The 19480-nt window shown below is 44.7% G+C and overlaps 4 protein-coding genes across 4 annotated transcripts; 1 reads left to right on the top strand and 3 right to left on the bottom strand.

Moving 5' to 3' along the window:
- Nucleotides 1-368: 368 nt before the first annotated feature.
- AGABI2DRAFT_142244 (hypothetical protein) lies at nt 369-802 on the top strand (the record flags this gene model as incomplete). The annotated part of the gene is made up of 2 exons (XM_006459771.1): nt 369-437; nt 488-802. The coding sequence occupies 2 exons, from the start codon at nt 369-371 to the stop codon at nt 800-802; spliced, it is 384 nt and encodes a 127-aa protein (XP_006459834.1).
- A 2182-nt stretch (nt 803-2984) lies between these two features.
- Nucleotides 2985-4174, bottom strand: AGABI2DRAFT_142243 (hypothetical protein; the record flags this gene model as incomplete). The annotated part of the gene is made up of 6 exons (XM_006459770.1): nt 2985-3119; nt 3167-3242; nt 3273-3316; nt 3376-3532; nt 3676-3738; nt 4101-4174. 6 exons carry the CDS (start codon nt 4172-4174, stop codon nt 2985-2987), a joined length of 549 nt encoding a protein of 182 aa, XP_006459833.1.
- Nucleotides 4175-9587: 5413 nt separating this feature from the next.
- Nucleotides 9588-10613, bottom strand: AGABI2DRAFT_142242 (hypothetical protein; the record flags this gene model as incomplete). The annotated part of the gene is made up of 1 exon (XM_006459769.1): nt 9588-10613. One exon carries the CDS (start codon nt 10611-10613, stop codon nt 9588-9590), a length of 1026 nt encoding a protein of 341 aa, XP_006459832.1.
- Nucleotides 10614-18116: 7503 nt separating this feature from the next.
- On the bottom strand, nt 18117-19289 carry AGABI2DRAFT_116768 (hypothetical protein; the record flags this gene model as incomplete). The annotated part of the gene is made up of 1 exon (XM_006459768.1): nt 18117-19289. The coding sequence occupies one exon, from the start codon at nt 19287-19289 to the stop codon at nt 18117-18119; it is 1173 nt and encodes a 390-aa protein (XP_006459831.1).
- Between the last annotated feature and the right edge of the window lie 191 nt (nt 19290-19480).

The following is a 19480-nucleotide window of genomic DNA, read 5'->3' as shown; positions in this document are numbered from 1 at the left end:
AGAATTTCCCATATCATGTATGTTTATAGCAATGTAATTTACTATTAAATCATTGGTTCATGTTAAATATAAACATTTCTATTCAGTTGACTTTCACGTGTCTTGAATTGATGAAACAAGGATTGTTACAATCTCTCCTGCAATGTCAAAGAAACAAACCACTGAATTGTTCAGCTTAAAGACACCCTGAAACATCCCGAGTCACCATGAGATAGACCAAATCATCATAAGATAACATGACCATATTTTTTACAGAGCTTTAAGACAGTCTTAGATTAGAGTTTGTTGGCTGTAAGCTTATCAAATGATTGCATCATTGGTGGCTTGATTATTTGATCACCTCCTTACTTACACTGACACTGACTACCATGGCGAGAACTAATGGTCTACCTCGCAAAACTACTACATCAAGCCATATGTCTGTACGAACTATTGGTGTGAGTACTCAATATTGTCATGGCACAATCACTGACCTGGTTTTTATCAGCATATGCAAGCAATGGCTGGTGGCCGCTACAATGAACATCTTCAAACTAAGGCTCGTCTTGCAACTCAAAAAGGTAATGAGACAGAGGAAACAGAGGTGGAGTTGATGCTCGCACTTTCGGATGAGGAGGAGGCTGATGTCGAGGAGTCCTGGGAAAAGAAAGAGTCTCAAGTTGAGGTGGGCATCCGCCACGATCAACATCACCTTGCTTTGGCTCATGTTGCGCACGTGAACTCTGAGGAGGTGGTAGAGGAGGTGGTGGTGGTGGACAAGAATGAGGACGAGGAAGAAGACAAGGAATTTTATGAACAGTAGAACAAGACATACAGCATAATGTTCTTATAATGCTATGATGCTTGCCTTGTTATCTGACTTATTCACTTATGAGATCCTGTTTGACTTATGAAACTTTGTCTGACTTGTGGTTTAACCTTTGGTCTGACTTATGAAATGTCCTGTGCTTATGCTTTCTTTGTATCCAACTTATGAATTTATGATAGACTTATGAACTAATGTGTGACTTATGTGTAAACTTCTTGTCTGGCTTATGAAAAATTATGAACTTATGCTATTTTGGAGACTTATGTGCCTTAAGTTGGTCTTTATAAGGCAAGCATAAGGCAACCTTTTCCTAAGTTTGCATAAGTTGTGCAACTTTTTGCTGATGTAGCCTACTGTTTCAGTGTCATTGAATCATGTAATATATTGTGACAAGCTAGGGGCATACGAGGGAGGGCATCTTCTGGTGCTGCCCTCGGGATAAACTGGCTACTTCTTCTTTCAATTCAGTCACATTGAGCATCATTGGAATATATATTGTAGGAATCACAGACAAAGAGACATTGTACAAATAAGACCAAGCAACACATTGAAAAACCGCCAACAACTTTAAGGCCGGTCACTCCAAAGCACAACATCGGCATCACGGCATCACACAGATGTAACAGGAACAAACAAGAAGATACAAACACAGCTAAGATAGAGACAAAGTAACTGACACTGCTTGACTAAACACATACAGTGTTGAAACATGTCGAGTTAATCTCCATGTTAATATGACCGATTACTGTTTCACATTATGTTTCATTGTATGTTTCATTACCTTGTGTCTAACTCCTGTTCACGCAGTAGAGTCATGACATTCACATGCCTCTCTTTATCCTCGCACGGACCATTACTATATGTATAAATACTATGTAGTTCCGCTCAATATGATCATTACTTCTAGCTCTCTCTTGAAGCTTCTACAAGCTTCTATATCGCTCTACTAAACACTCGTATCAACGTCCACAAGCTACTACTGTAACATGTAAGTCCTCTACACAACCTCAATATTTCAATACTACTTGAAGTAGTATTGAAATATTATTCAAACAATACTGTGTTTTTTATTTCCATACTTCATGTGAAGTAAGTAAATAGTATTGAATTATTTATTTTCATAACTGCTGAAATATTATGTAAACAGTATTGGAATAATATTGAAACTTTGAATTATTATAACATTTCAATTATATTTCAGTGATATTTCCATACTTACAAAGTAGTATCCAAACATTATTGAAAGATTGAAAATTTGTTATTTCCTTACTGTTTTATTACTTCTCAGCAAATATCCAAACAACATTGAAATGTAAGTTAAACAATAGATAAATCTAGAATTTCAATATTCATTCAATACCTGCTTTGAAGTATTGAATTATAAAGTAATCAAGTACTCTGATTTTTATTGTTTGAGATGAAGAGTACAAAAAAAATAAACAAAAATTTTTTTATAAAAAAGTTGAAAAAGTTGAAAAAAAAAATTGAAAAAAAAACAATTGAAAAACAAAATTGAAAAAAAACTTCAAAAAAGTGGAAAACAAATGAAGACTGGTGAGACTACTCTCATTGCCAGCTCAACCATTTTCTCCTCAAACTCCTCATTACCAAATTCTCCATGCCCCATGATTTCCTTAATGTCACTCTCATTCCCAAATTCTCCGAAATGGATTTTTCTTCATCATTTTCCTTTGATCTCATTGTATCCGGTTCCATAGTATTGGTATCATCAAGTGTGGCAGCTCTGGGAAGTGTGGGAGACTTGTGCTTCAGCTCATCACTTCCAGAAGCAATATCGTGATTGCAATGCTGATTACAGAGCCCTGAGATGTTTTTTTTGGCCAGGCATGACTGTGAAGCGCTGCCTGCAGAGATCAACATTTTTTTTAAGCTCTGATTAGATATTGGGGCCAATTTTTTCCTACAAATCAAACACTACTCATTGAGATCTATCGTTTGCGCACTTTTCAAAAAAATTCTGTATTTTTTAGGGGGTTGGCCAATTTTCAGGTGTTCACAAATCTAAATTCATTTTTGAGTCAAATCTGCTTGTGAAAGTCTCTGGAATAAAGTCCAAAGAAGCTGTTTAAGCCGTTTTGAAGCTATTTAATGTTTGTGTTGGGCAGCAAAATTCCTTATATTTTGTTGTGTTTAGCTGTCCATAACTGTATCTTCTTCAATCCCAGGGGGTGTGCCGCAGGTAGCTCTTGTCCCTAAGCTCAATGGCGTCGTCGCTTGACTTTCCTTCAGCGGTCCACTTTCTATGAGACTCGAGGAGCCAGCCAACAGATGGCAAAGTGTCCTGGGATGCCTACACTATCAATGAGTAAAGTTCCCCCATTCATGAAGATTACCCACATGTTCGCCAGCGGAGCTCCCATCTGTAAGTTCAATCACATTGGGACCTGGCTTTTCCTTATCAGTACCGTCGTCACTTGGTTTTTCCTCAGCAGAAGCGGCTCACTTTCCCTTACGCCGGTCGGTGGACAACAAATTGTCCTGGGATGCCTATGCTAACAATAAGCAATGTTTCCCCAACCATGAAAAGTATGCACCTGTTCACTGACCAAGCTCTCTTCATCAGTAAGCTCAACGACGTCACCAGCTGGCTTTTCCTTGACAGTAGGCTCAAGGACATCTGTCTTCTTCGCGAGGCGCTCAGATCGTCGAATAGAGTTGGTCTCTTGGGCTGATTTGCCCGAGAGAACGGTTTTGCGAGTCAAACTGGATGAATGAGCTGATTGTTATATCCGGAACATGCTAACTCCACCACCTTCCATTCTCGGTATCAATCCCGGTACGTTCCGGATATCCCTTTCCGACTCAATCCGTTCGCATCAATCCCAGCAATATCGATTCCGACTTACTGGTCACGTTGACCGATGGAATGCCGCAATACCTTCGGTATTGTGGTTGCGCTCCCATGGTCGCTTTACGACCAACGCAACATGGGTTGTTATTTCCATCGCAAGACTTACCCGCTTCAAGACCTCCTTTCCGTTGCACCGTCAGAATCCCTTAAGGTAAAGACTCCTTTCCGTTATTTCAATCTGAACTATTGCGCAATCCTTGCGCTATCATCTTTCATGTTTCCGAATCCGTATTCTATTCATTCTTCGTGTATTTAAGCCGTAGATATTCTGTACGGTACTTCAGTCTGAAAATCAACTTAGATTGTTCCTCGCTATCTCTCGCTTGATCTCTCTCTCGCTCTCAAACGATTCTGCATTCCGCGGGTCGCTCGTCTCTGTCTCTAAATCGGCTATCAACTTAGTTGGAAGGCATAGCGCACTGTTCCCGTGTCGCTAAGGCCAAAGCCGTTTGTTCGCTAAGTCCTTTCCGGCTTAGCGTTACCTTTCCGGTCATAGTCTTAACAGTATTTTCAGACTACTCTTCCAACTAGGTTTTACGTCTTTTTGCTCTTATGAGCCATACTCGCAGTGTTTCTCGTTTTACTGGTATTTCCCCTGAAACCATTCCACTTCCTCCTTCCTGCAAACCGAAACACCCAAAAGGCCAACTATCGGCAACATCGACAACCCCTGATCCCGGCTCCATATCTCCTATGTCTACTCAACCTTCTGGTTCCCGTGGTCATAACGTTCCGGGCGGATTCGCAGGTGACGACTCATCTCGTTTTGAAGAAATAGCCGAAGAACCCGAACTGGAATATGGCGATGGTGGAAATGATGGCGATGGTGGTGATGATGGTGAAGACGGTGGGGATCCCGGAGGTGATGGTGAGGAAGGTGACAATGAATCCGTGGCAACGGACAACACTCAAACCCGTCTTCGCGATGCGCTCCGTGGTCTCAACCCTCAGGATCGGGTCCTTTACGACCTCCTGGCCGGCATCGCTGGTGGCTTAGCAACTCATAATCGTCATTCCGCTCAGCCACCCCCTGTCAAAACCCCAAAGGTCGCTATCAAGGAACCCGGCACATTCAACGGCAAGGATCCCCTTAAACTCAATGAATTCATTTTCCAATGCCGTATCTATTTCGACGCTAATCCGCATCAATTCCCTACCAATCATACTAAAGTTTCCTTCGCCTTGTCCTACCTCACCGGCAACGCTCAGACTTGGTTCCAGACTCTCCTCGAGGATACTCCGGATTGGAACGCTATCCCCTGGTACAACGACTGGGATCTCTTTGTCGAAGAGCTGACTTCTAACTTTGGTGCTGTGGATCCGTTAGCTGAGGCTGCTGAAGAAATTGAGCATCTTCGCATGGCTACTACCGAGCATGTCAACAAGTATAACGTCTCTTTTGCCCGTCTTGCTGGCCGGCTTCACTGGCTGGATTCCGTACTCGTCTATCGCTACTATCATGGCCTTCCCGACCGCATTCAGGACACTCTTTCCGCTCTTCCCAACGGCAAACCCCCTACCATGCGGGAGATGTGGGAACAGGTAATGCGTATTGATAACCGCTACTGGGAACGGCAACGTGAACGGAATCGTGCTACCAAGCAGTCGGGTTCGAAGGAGGCATCGTCACAGGATAAGGGGAAAGGAAAGGGTTCTAACTCCAATTCAAATAACCAGCAATCGTCCTCGGGAAACAATAACTCCAAACCCGGCAAAACTCCTAACTCCAATTCCAATTCCAATCCCAACTCTAAATCAAATTCGAACTCGAATGCGCAATCATCCTCTTCGTCTTCTAATCCCCTCGCTAATGTCCTCGGTAAAAACGGTAAACTTACTCCGGAAGAACGCCAACGTCGCAAGGACAAGAACCTCTGCATGTTCTGCGGCGGTCCCGGGCATACAGCTGACAACTGCTCCAAGAAGACGGCTGGGAAATCTGATTCCGCTTCAAACAAACCAAAGGGACGTTCGGCAAACGCTGATTCCTCGGGTGCTACCACTAGCACTTCGGGAAATTAGAACGCAGTCCCCTTGACTCTGCACAGGTGGGAGACCGCGTTGACAACCTCTGTGCACCAGAGAGTATCCGTCTCAACGCTTCCGCTCTTTCTGATCCGAACTCGTTATGCATACCCCTTTCTTCTCCTGATTTCCCTTCCTTATCCGAATTCTCTGCGCTATTGGACAGTGGCTCTACTCATTGCTTTATCCAAGGTTCGCTTGTACGCAAACATGGTATTCCGACATTTCCGGTACCTCCTGTAAAGCTACATTTGTTTGATGGGACTTCCAATTCTTTTATTTCCGAGATCGCAAAGCTTCCTGTACTTTTTCCTACTGGTGAATCTATGACACTTTCCTTCTATGTCACTTCGCTGGACCCGCAGTGTTCAGTGGTTCTTGGGCACGACTGGCTGTCCCGCTACAATCCGTTGATTGACTGGGTTACTGGCCGCATCACTTTCCGTTCCACTACCATTGCAGTCCCGCCTTCTCTCCGCGCGCTATCTTCTGTTGACACTGTTCCACGAACGTCGGCATCAGCTTCCATCACAGACAAACTCTCGGATTCACCTTCCAGGCCTGACATATGTCTAATCAATGCCGCGGCTTTTGCTCGCGCATCTCGACTGCCTGGCTCTCATCGCTTTGCTCTGAACCTTCATTCAGTTGTTGCTGCGGCAACCGCTATCTCGGAATCACCCGTCGACCTTTCCGCTATACCGGATGAGTACCATGATTTCACCGACGTCTTCAGCAAGAAACGTGCAGACACCTTACCGCCTCATCGGCATTACGATCTCAAGATTGACTTAGAGGACGGAACTTTACCACCGATAGGTCCCATCTATTCCTTGTCTCGCACCGAACTTGATGCTTTACGTGATTTCATTGATGAAAACCTTTCCATCGGATTCATTCGACCAGCTACTTCTCCTCATGGCGCTCCCGTTCTCTTCATGAAGAAAAAGGACGGCTCACTCCGACTTTGTGTTGATTTCCGTGGCCTAAACAGGATTTCCCGGAAAGACCGCTACCCGCTACCACTTATTTCTGATCTCCTCGACTCTCCCCGCAAAGCTCGCATCTATACCAAGATTGACCTCCGGCATGCCTATCATCTCGTCCGCATTGCTGATGGTGACGAATGGAAAACAGCTTTCCGTACTCACTATGGTTCCTTTGAATGGCTGGTTATGCCGTTCGGACTCACCAATGCGCCTGCCGCTTTCCAACGCTTCATGAACGACATTTTTCAAGACTTACTCAACGTTTGCGCTACCATTTATCTTGACGACATTCTCATCTATTCCGATAATCCTTCGCAACATCGCAAACATGTACGGGAAGTCCTTCGACGTCTTCGTGAACACGGTCTTTATGCTAGAGCTGACAAGTGCGAATTCAATTCTGAGTCTGTGGAGTATCTGGGTTACATTCTTTCTCCTGGCGGTTTAACTATGTCTAGCGACAAGGTCAAGACTATCCAAGACTGGCCGGAACCTTGGAAGGTCAAAGACGTTCAGTCTTTCCTGGGTTTCGCTAACTTCTACCGACACTTTATCTATGGCTATTCCGACATCGTAGTTCCCTTGACTCGCCTTACTTGCAAAGGTACACCATGGAACTTTGGTTCCGAAGCTCGGGAAGCGTTCGAAACGTTGAAGAAGGCTTTCACTACGGCTCCAGTCCTGACCCATTGGATTCCCGACTCGCAGATAATTGTTGAAACCGACGCCTCGGATTATGCCTTAGCCGCTATCCTATCCACCATTACCTCTGATGGCGACATCCACCCTATCGCATTCCACTCCCGCACATTCACAGCTCCCGAACTCAACTACGACACTCATGATAAGGAGCTTCTCGCTATCTTTGAAGCCTTTTGCATCTGGCGGCACTATCTGGAAGGTGCCTCATTACCGGTTGACGTTGTTACCGACCACAAAAACCTTGAGTATTTTGCTACCACTAAACTACTCACTCGTCGGCAAGCTCGTTGGTCTGAATACCTTTCACAGTTCAACTTGGTCATTCGTTTCCGACCGGGTAAGCTGGGTACCAAGCCGGATGCTCTGACAAGGCGTTGGGATGTGTACCCAAAAGGGGAGGATAAGGTCTACGCTTCGGCAAACCCACACAACTTTCGCCCTGTATTCACTCAAGAACAACTCATCTCTTCCTTACGTGCTACTTCTCTATCGACCCCTGTGTTCCGCGCTGCTACTATCATGGATCTTTTCCAACTTCATTCCGACATCCGTTCATCTCTTTCCGAAGATTCCATTGCTGCTCAGAACCTCGCGTCGCCCCAGGGAAGATGGACCATCAATTCCGACGGCTTACTACTCCTCGATGGTAGGATCTACGTACCCGACGCTAACGACCTACGTCTCCGCATCACGCAATATCATCACGACCACATTACCGCTGGTCATTTCGGCCAAAACAAGACTTTGGAGATTATCTGGAGAAACTACACCTGGCCCGCTATCCGAGACTTCGTCAAACACTTCTGCAAAAGCTGCGTCACCTGTATGCGATCCAAACCTCAACGACATCGACCCTACAGCACCCTCAAACAGCTTCCCATTCCGGATCGCCCCTGGCATTCCATGTATCTATGGACTTCATCGAGAAACTTCCCGCTTCATCCGGCTACGACGCTATCCTTGTTATTGTTGATCGACTCACTAAGCAAGCAATCATTATTCCGACACACGATACCATCACTTCCGCTCAGTTAGCGCAACTCTTCGTTATCCATGTCTTTTCCAAGCACGGTGTTCCTTCCCATGTCACTTCAGATCGTGGTTCCGAGTTCGTCTCACACTTCTTCCGTTCCCTAGGCCAAGCACTTGATATGACCCTTCACTTCACTTCGGGTTACCATCCAGAAGGCGACGGTCAGACGGAACGAACAAATAAGACTCTGGAACAATACCTTCGCATCTACTGCAACTACCAGCAGGACAACTGGTCGGAACTCTTACCGTTGGCGGAATTCGCATTCAACAACGCACCTAGCGCTACTACCGGTATCTCTCCCTTCTTTGCGAATAAAGGTTATCATCCCTCTATAGCTGTCTATCCGGAACGGGATCTCGCTTCTTCACGAGCTCGAGAATTCGCAATCGACCTTGACGACCTACACTCTACTCTTAAATCCGAAATCGCTCTCGCTCAACAACGCTATCAGGTTTCAGCCGACGCTCATCGCTTACCGGCTCCGGATTTCAAGATAGGTGATCGGGTGTTCGTCAAAGCGAAGTTCTTCAAGACGACTCGTGTTTCGAAGAAGCTATCGGAGAAGTATCTCGGACCCTACGAGATTATTGCCCAAGTGGGTTCGCATTCATTCACTCTTCATCTTCCACCCTCGATGCGTGCTATTCATCCGGTATTCCACGTTTCCATGCTGGAACCCGCAACTACCAATACTATTCCAAACCGCAATCAACCACCTCCAGCTCCCGTTGATATCGAAGGCGAAACCGAGTATGAGATTGCTCGGGTAGTAGACTCCAAGATCGATCGTCGACGCGCTTGCAAACTGTTGTACAAGGTGATATGGTTAGGGTATGAGGATACCGATGAAGAATTCTCCTGGCTACCCGCTACGGAACTCGAGCATGCAATGGAATTGGTTGGCGACTTCCATGCCGCTTATCCCGCTAAGCCCGGTCCTCTTTCCGTTCTTAATTAATATTCTAATCTTCTATTCCTTCAAATCTAGTTCATCCTCTCTATTTCCAGTATATGATTTCTTCTACCTTTTATCTTTGATTCTTCGTTCTTAGGGTTCCGAACGGTTGCACTCAAGCGGAAACAAGAAAACATATATTGAGCATTCAAGTTGACCATTGAAGGTCCTGCATAGTATACGACGAGGAGGCCGGCCACCTACCCATGCTGACGGGACAAGCTACTCCCTTCCTCGAATTCCGGCACCTCATATTCCGGCTCGACATCCATCTCGTCGTCCTCATTCCCCACTGCCCGGCGATTCTCCTTCATCATCATCCGAAGCGATGTGATCTCCTTCCGCAACCCGTCAACCGCCACCTCCGTCTTCTTCTGCGCATCCTCGGACCTCCGATGTGCCCTCGTGTTTGCGTCGATCCTACCGCATGCCGTCGTCAACTCCTGCGTCAACTGAACCGCCACATCCGTCAACCTTTCTGTTGCCATCCTTGATGATCTAGTCTCCATCGTAAACTCGCGCATCGCCTCGGTAACGTCGTCCAGCGATTTCTGAACGACCTCCACCTTCTTTCCGGTCGGACTACTGAGCGAACGCTCATGTGTCGGTGGCCGAACAAAAGCGACCGGTTGGGCAGGTGTGATTGGGGATGGATTGGTAGGCGTCGGTACCTCCCGAACAAAGGCTGTAGGGGTCGGTGGGATGCGGATGGGGGCGATCATAGTGTTTTCCGGAACAGGAGTCGAAGTAGGAGGAGGAGGGGGGACTTTAAGCTTGGCCCGGATCTTGTACGTCGCGGGACCCTGCGACGAATGGTTGCAACCAACCTTGGCTGACTTGCAAGCCTCACATCCGAGACCCGGCATCCTCGATATACATGCCAGATTTTTTGTCAAGCACCGTTTGCACCGTTCGCTGTGCATTACGGCGGTCACCTGTGGAGTCTTCAACGTTGGAATCTCGACATGACTCATAATAAGGCGCACCGGAAGCGGCTCTTCGTCCGCGGCTCGTTTCCGCTTCTTTTCCTTTGACTTCCCCTTCTCTTCCGTCGCTGATTCCTCCATGATCTCCACCTCTTGATCGGTCTCGTCGACCAGCTCAGCCATCTCTGCCCTCTCCTTCGCTTTCCGCCTCTCCGCCATGATCTTACTCATAGCCATCATTTGTGCCTCCAACTGTTCGTCCGTCAGATCCTGCTTTGGGGTCGGTTTCCGTGGTGGCATCTCGGGGGTAAGGGAAGAATGGGTGACTTTCCAACGTTTCGGATTCTTATGTGCCACTCAAGACACTATCCATGGCCATCTCCGCTATTGAACAGATCCGAACCATTGTCTTCCGAAGCTTCATTGACAGCTACCTTCGATTGGGTCCACATATCCATTTCCGGCAGCTTCTTGATCCGGCCTCGTGGGCTCGGCCTTAAGGGGAGGATACTGTTATATCCGGAACACGCTAACTCCACCACCTTCCATTCTCGGTATCAATCCCAGTACGTTCCGGATATCCCTTTCCGACTCAATCTGTTCGCATCAATCCCGGCAATATCGATTCCGACTTACTGGTCACGTTGACCGATGGAATGCCGCAATACCTTCGGTATTGTGGTTGCGCTCCCATGGTCGCTTTACGACCAACGCAACATGGGTTGTTATTTCCATCGCAAGACTTACCCGCTTCAAGACCTCCTTTCCGTTGCACCGTCAGAATCCCTTAAGGTAAAGACTCCTTTCCGTTATTTCAATCTGAACTATTGCGCAATCCTTGCGCTATCATCTTTCATGTTTCCGAATCCGTATTCTATTCATTCTTCGTGTATTTAAGCCGTAGATATTCTGTACGGTACTTCAGTCTGAAAATCAACTTAGATTGTTCCTCACTATCTCTCGCTTGATCTCTCTCTCGCTCTCAAACGATTCCGCATTCCGCGGGTCGCTCGTCTCTGTCTCTAAATCGGCTATCAACTTAGTTGGAAGGCATAGCGCACCGTTCCCGTGTCGCTAAGGCCAAAGCCGTTTGTTCGCTAAGTCCTTTCCGGCTTAGCGTTACCTTTCCGGTCATAGTCTTAACACTGATCAGCATAGTCCTCAGCTTTGTATGAATAACGGTAGACTTACTCGGCCTCAGACATTGCTTGTGGGGGTTATTGTCTTGGGTTGATGGAGGGGAGAGAGTGAAAAATATGAAAGATATGGAAGGAGGCTCAATGATCGCCCCCTGGCCCAAAACAGACTAATTGGCTTGTGCAAATAAAGCGATCTACTTGGCTAGATAGGTGACGACGATTGGTACCTGTCAATTGAATCTTGGATCTGCTTCAGTATATGGCCGGCCTCTTACCAACGCAAGTGGAACTAAATAAGAAGTTCAATCCCTCCCCGATGAACAGCAACGGCGCTGTGCCAGCAGCTGCATGGCGGGCGCACAGTCAACCTTTTGGACCTGCGGCACACCCCCTGGGATTGAAGAAAGAAGATACAGTTATGCACAACCTCAATATTTCAATACTTCCTAAAAAAATATTGAAATATTATTGAAACAGTACTGTATTTTTTATTTCCATACTACCTGGGAAATATTGAAATATTATTTAAATAGTATCATAAATTTATTTGTATTTTTTCCATATATGGAAATAAAATATAGTATTGTTTGAATAACATTTCAATACTTCCTAAGTAGTATGAAAATAAGAAATGCGGTACTGTTTCAATAATATTTCATTAATTCATTAAGAAGTATTGAAATGTTGAGGTTGTGTATGGACAGCTAAACACAACAAAATATAAGGAATTTTGCTGCCCAACACAAACATTAAATAGCTTCAAAACGGCTTAAACAGCTTCTTTGGACTTTATTCCAGAGACTTTCACAAGCAGATTTGACTCAAAAATGAATTTAGATTTGTGAACACCTGAAAATTGGCCAACCCCCTAAAAAATACAGAATTTTTTTGAAAAGTGCGCAAACGATAGATCTCAATGAGTAGTGTTTGATTTGTAGGAAAAAATTGGCCCCAATATCTAATCAGAGCTTAAAAAAAATGTTGATCTCTGCAGGCAGCGCTTCACAGTCATGCCTGGCCAAAAAAAACATCTCAGGGCTCTGTAATCAGCATTGCAATCACGATATTGCTTCTGGAAGTGATGAGCTGAAGCACAAGTCTCCCACACTTCCCAGAGCTGCCACACTTGATGATACCAATACTATGGAACCGGATACAATGAGATCAAAGGAAAATGATGAAGAAAAATCCATTTCGGAGAATTTGGGAATGAGAGTGACATTAAGGAAATCATGGGGCATGGAGAATTTGGTAATGAGGAGTTTGAGGAGAAAATGGTTGAGCTGGCAATGAGAGTAGTCTCACCAGTCTTCATTTGTTTTCCACTTTTTTGAAGTTTTTTTTCAATTTTGTTTTTCAATTGTTTTTTTTTCAATTTTTTTTTTCAACTTTTTCAACTTTTTTATAAAAAAATTTTTGTTTATTTTTTTTGTACTCTTCATCTCAAACAATAAAAATCAGAGTACTTGATTACTTTATAATTCAATACTTCAAAGCAGGTATTGAATGAATATTGAAATTCTAGATTTATCTATTGTTTAACTTACATTTCAATGTTGTTTGGATATTTGCTGAGAAGTAATAAAACAGTAAGGAAATAACAAATTTTCAATCTTTCAATAATGTTTGGATACTACTTTGTAAGTATGGAAATATCACTGAAATATAATTGAAATGTTATAATAATTCAAAGTTTCAATATTATTCCAATACTGTTTACATAATATTTCAGCAGTTATGAAAATAAATAATTCAATACTATTTACTTACTTCACATGAAGTATGGAAATAAAAAACACAGTATTGTTTGAATAATATTTCAATACTACTTCAAGTAGTATTGAAATATTGAGGTTGTGTCTACACTATGCTTGCTGCATAGATCTGTCCCCAGGATCCCGCCCTAGTTGGCGGTCTTTCCAACAGGTTATGGGCCCCGGTTGGCGTCAATGAGGACTTGGCTTCAACAACCTTGATGTCCTGGGCAGTTGTGAGCTCTGCTCCGACTGTTGTCTGGTTCATAGAGTAGCAAACCGGATTAAACTTGACCGGAGTGCTTCTACTGTCCGCACCGGAGAACCGGAGCATCCAAAAAGACTTGAGGAAGGCTCTGCAAACCCTGAAATCCGCCCACGGAGATGCTTTGGCACTCATCCGTGAATCTCCAAGGTTTACTCGGGGACTACTCAAGAATCGGAGCGTCATCCGGGTTGATCGGAACCCATTTGATAGTGGCTTACCAGATTTACTGTACTAGAATCTGACAACTTTTTGATAGGTCTTTACACAAAGGATTTGTGGGAAAAATTTCCCCCTTTCAAGGTGTCAACGACTGGGACACCTGGTCCCGTCGAGTCAGAAATTTTCTGATGCTGGCAATGGTCCAAGGATCTGACAATTCTGCATGGGAATTAAGCGGCACTCCAGGCGCTCTTCCAGCAACAACAGATCCTAATGAATTGCGAGCTTGAGCCCTTCTCTCGGCCCGGGCCTCTGCAATCATTGAATCCCACCTTCCGAATTTGATGCTCAGTCAAGCGGCCGCTCAAACGGATGCTAGAGCTCTTTGGAATTGGTTGGAAGGCCAATATGGCCAAAAAGGACCAACGTTCGCCTATGAACGTTTTATTACAGCTCAAAATTTCAAGATAAATGACTCCGCCGATCCATCATCTGCGATTGCAGATCTCTACGCATTATTTGCCGCTGTCGAAAGCACTGGTGCGTTGATACATGAGTCGATCCGCACTATGATGCTCCTCAACGCTCTCCCCAACTGGTTCGAGCATGTTGCTGCAAACATTCTTGCTGAGAAAAGGTCGGTTGCCGATCTTAAATGGGAGGAAACTTGTGCCCGCATTATTGCTGTGTGGCGCAACCCCCATACAGTTGCCAATGCTGCGTGCTTCCGCCAGCAGAACCAGCCTAAACCCAGATGGGACAATAAAAAGCCCAATCAAGGGCAAGGCAAGTCCCAAGGCTCTGGTTCCGGTTCTGGCTCCGGCCAGAACCAAAACAAGCAACAACAACCTCAGCAGAAGAAGGAAGGTGAAGAGCAGAGTAACGACAAAAAGAAGAAGAGAACCCGCTCCCGTAAAAAGAAGCAGGGTAACGAGGCTTCTACCACCTCTATCGAAGAAGTCAAGGATACGACTCCTGACTACTCCGCTTCTTCTGCCATTGCTTCAATGGCGCAGCTCGCATCCACCTCTACATGCACAAAAGTCAATGAGATGAAGAGCAGGTTCGTCCCGCTTCCATCTAGATCAGATCCTAATCTAACAAGGAATAGATCGCCCAAGTTGGGCAACCATACCATTTCGGGTGAGGAATTCTTTTTCTTCCCTGATGGAAATATGATTGATCTTTCCCCACTGGATACTGACATTGACTCCTCGACTTTGCCTCGACTTTGTCCTGCGACGCGAAATCTCCTTCTGGACGAATCTGATGTTGATCTTGATCCATCAGACTCCGGGTTGATCCCTCGGGACCCTCGGAAACGTCTTTCCCCTCGCCATTCCCCCATGCCCTACGAAAGGGCCAAATCGAAAGTGTTATCCCTCTGGGATCAACGTCTTAACGCAGTGACTGTTACAGCCCCTCCAATTGAGGATGGGGCCGGTCAAGTGGGTGGTAATGCTCCGGCTGTAAAAATGCCGGCTACGAAGGGAAAACTAGTTGAGAAGATGGATGTTGACAAAGCAGATGAGATTTCTCTCAGCGATGAAGATGGAGAATTTGAATATGAGTATGATGTGGAATGCGAACCGGATAGCTTTGCGCAAGTCCCTCGCTTCTCTCCCATATCTCAGATTAACTCATGGATTCTACAGGGCAGTATTGTCTCCAGAGACAAAGGCTTGGTTGAACCAGCCTATCTCCGAGAAAGATCGGGCCGCTCTTTGTGGCTTCAATTAGGATCGTCGAGTACTGCTACACCTGTATTATATAATATGATCGCAAATGAGACTACTTCTTTATCCTCTTTGCTTGATCGAATGAATCCAATATGTGAAGTTCTCCATGCCTGTCATTCAAATTGTGAGGGTTGCAAAACCCGAAAGAATCTAGAAAAACATAGTTGGTTGCTCGATAGTGGTGCTTCATGCCACTTCACACCGAACCTTGAGGATTTTGCACATTTACAATGTGGAAACTTCGGTATCGTGCATACTGCAAATAAAGACTCTGTACTCAAAATCCAGGGACGCGGACATGTCTTAATCGAGCATACCGTAAAAGATATCTCCACGGGAAAAGAATTTAAATCAGTATCAAAGATCTGGCCCGTGTTCTATGTCAACGGCATGAATCATAGACTTCTTTCAACTGCTCAGTTGTTGAAGTCTGGACTTAAACTAGAGTCTACAAAAGATGGATCTGTATTCAAAAACGAAGCAGGTCAAGCGATTCTTAGTGCCCGTCCGGAAGGTCTTTTTGGCGGCATGCACATTGTTGAGTGTACCTTCTTAAAACACTCCAAAACAGAACCATACTTGCTTAACGCAAGCGGAATACTCCAGCTCCCTGACTACACCATTTGGCATTGTAGATTAGGTCATCCTTCTGATAATGTGTTGAAGAAATTCTTCGAGGAAACCCTAGGAGTACCGAAGATTAATATTCCACAACAGAAACCGGTTTGTGATGGTTGTGTTCGTGGCAAACTTACGCAACAATCATTTCCACAATCGGAAAAATGTGCTACTTCAGTACTCGAACTGGTCCACTTGGATCTATTCGAACTCCCTGTCCCCTCTTATCACAAATACAAATGGGTGATGACTTTGCTTGACGACTATTCCGGTCTCGCTCAGATTGTCATGATAACCAAGAAAAGTGATGCCGCGTTACAGTTGATTAATATCCTAAAACAGTTGGCTACTCAATCTGATCAAAAGATCAAAAGATTGCGTACAGATCAAGGAGGAGAGTATGTCAATGATACACTCTCGACATACCTGAAGTCACAAGGCATTGTGCATGAACTCTCACATCAGGAAAAGGTAAAGTGACTTAAATTTGACTTATGCAAACTTATAAAAATCATAAGTCAGTATAAGTCAGTTTTGCATAAGGCATGTCACCGTCTGAGGTTCTGACTTATGCAATACTTAAGTAAATCATAAGTACATAAGTCATGAGGATTTATCTTAAGTTGCATAAGTAAGTACTTAAGACAGTAAGAAGATGTAAGAGAGTATAAGCTCAATCATAAGGAACATCATAATGCATAAGGAACAAAGAATTATATTCATATAGTAAACACAATACATCATGTATAATACAGACTTCCTAAAGAGGAAATAGACCCTGAAAAAAGCGGACAAGAGGGATATGACAGCAGCCAGGGGAGTAGAAATGGAAAATGGGGGGAAAATGATGAGAAATGTGATTCTAAAAGTAACAAATGAGTATGAGAAGATGAAGAGTCAAAAAGCACTCACCAAAGACTAGAGATCCCCCCAAAACTCATTCACATATCATCCTCACATCTCCTCTCAAAACCCTCCCAAAATAGCCCTAAAAAAGCGGCCTAAAAAGGCAAAAAAGCGTCCTAATTAAGCTGTGAATCAGCTGGGGGAGAGCTAGGAAGGTGATAAGGATGTTACTTACTAAGTTACAGGCCTGGAGGGCAAGAAAGGGGGAGGGAGAGGATGGGGAGGGGAGGAATGATGGTGGTGATGAGGAAGGATCAACGTTGTGCTCGAAACAGAAGTTCAACATGTCACATGATGTCACATGACGTCTGGACTTGGGATTTTCGAGTCAAAGTTCCTCAAATCATAGGTAGGAGATATTTTCGGGTCATTTCTGCATGGATTTTAATAATCTAAAAGTGTATTCCTATAGTTTCGAGGTCGGGGAGTTCGAATATCCAATTAGACTTTTTGTTGGATGAAAGCCTATTGAGATATGGCACATTTAACATATGATAAACACAAGATTGCTCTGTAGCTCCTCAAGTATTGATTGGATAATAAATCTATAACCAGATTCGGATTCCTAGACCTTGGAAACATATACTTACACTGTTCAATCATCAAAATCGACACAGTAACCAGTAGAAAACATGGCATTCTTGTTATGTTTTTCTGTATCTCCATAACTGGTATGTTTTCTGACAAAAGCATACATATAAACTTATGTTCTTTTAATATTCTAAGATTTGTCATGAGTTTTCCGGAATTTTATGAGCAGTAGAACTTGACATACAGCATAATGTTCTTATAATGCTATGATTCTTGCCTTGTTATCTGACTTATGAGCCTATGTTTCACTTATGAGATACTGTTTGACTTGTCAGTAGCCTTATGAATTCATAATAAACTTATGAAATTTTGTCTGACTTGTGATTTAACCTTTGGTCTGACTTATGAAATGTCCTGTGCTTATGCTTTCTTTGTATCCAACTTATGAGTTTATGATAAACTTATGAACTAATGTGTGACTTATGTGTAAACTTCTTGTCTGGCTTATGAAAAATTATGAACTTATGCTATTTTGGAGACTTATGTGCCTTAAGTTGGTCTTTATAAGGCAAGCATAAGGCAACTTTTTCATGAGTTTGCATAAGTTGTGTGACTTTTTGCTGATGATGGCGAAGGACAAATTCCTTCGCTTGACCTTTGACGTAGTACTGTAACAGTATTACACGCGATCAATCGATCGACATACTTGATCCTCCGAAACCTCGGAGGTACAGATCCACGTTGACCGTGGTAGCAAAGGTTTCCAAGTGTTTATATCTGGAGCTGCCAGAGTATGGTTCGACTCCACTATCCGAGGGAAGTTTCAGACTTCCCGGTTTCATGCCACCTGGCATGGTAAAAGGTTGGGAGAGAGTCTCCCTTACGATTTTCTTGATTTGGTCGTGAATACGACCTTGGTGTTTACGTATCGTCTGCATCACTCCGGGTGCAGCATTTTCGGGGACATCCCTTGCGAGGGAGAATCCTCGCGATGATCTAGATTCTGTACGACGACGAGGATGGTGATCGTCCTCACCATTGTCAGCTTCCTCATTTGAGTCAGTCGACTCTGAGCGGTGTTTCCTTCCAGATGCGTGATGAGGAGTTCCCTCATCGCTGCTCGAACTACTCGAGCTAGGTGGGCCTCCACCTTGTCTAAACAATCTAGTCCTTCTAAAGGGCGTTGATTCCCTATGTCGATAGTCCTCGTAGGAGGATTTAGAAGCGGATTGCCGCTTCTTTTTCCTACCTCCTCGTTCCTCTTCAAAGCGGACGCTGCTGGGTCCCGCTCCTGATGTGCTTGCCTCAGAAGGGTTCATTTGGGGAGGATTCCCCTCTCTCTGCTTACCCTTGTCCTTACCAAGGCCAGGCGTCTCAGATGCCTCAGATTCCTTGATGCCTGGAGTCTCTATGGACTCGTAGCTTTCTCCGTCGGGCAATAGCAGATGAGTGCTGTTGTTCTCATCATCTGATTGAGGATTGCCATCGTATGCACGGTGGCCTTTGAAGGATACCCCTTGATCCTCGATCCTTGAGGTTCCATGTTCAGCAAAATCATTCATTCGCATCCTCTGATGCGCTACCCTATCCCTCCATCTGTGCGAGCGTCGCACTGTAAAATATGGTTGAGCTTCTGAAGGGAACGTAGAGTTCCCGGGTTCGGTGGTGGTTGCGCGATCATCATTGTTAGATGGTAAGCTGGGGGCGTTACCCCAGGTCCTTGTGACGGCCAGTGACTGGCCATCATCACCTGACTTCGGACCAGGTGTGTCCTTGTCGTCATAGCTCATGGATTCATGGCCTCGCGTGAACGGGTATAGATCCATGCCCTGCTCTGTCAACAGAGCGGTAAAGCCTGACATGGGGGTGTTTGTGCTACCCCTGTATTCCTTTTCTTCTATCTGTCGCTGGTAGGTAGCGATTACACCTGCGAGTGCTCGCAGATAAAATGTCCGATACGTCGGACTGTTCGGTGTTACCAGAATACTCAAATTGACATACATCTGGTCGATAACTCGTTCGACGTAAGCTTGAATCCGAGCTTTCCTTCGGT

This window comes from Agaricus bisporus (genome assembly GCF_000300575.1).
Source record: "Agaricus bisporus var. bisporus H97 unplaced genomic scaffold AGABI2scaffold_4, whole genome shotgun sequence".
Taxonomy (NCBI): Eukaryota; Fungi; Basidiomycota; class Agaricomycetes; order Agaricales; family Agaricaceae; genus Agaricus; species Agaricus bisporus.
This window is presented reverse-complemented; position numbering and strand designations above follow the sequence as displayed.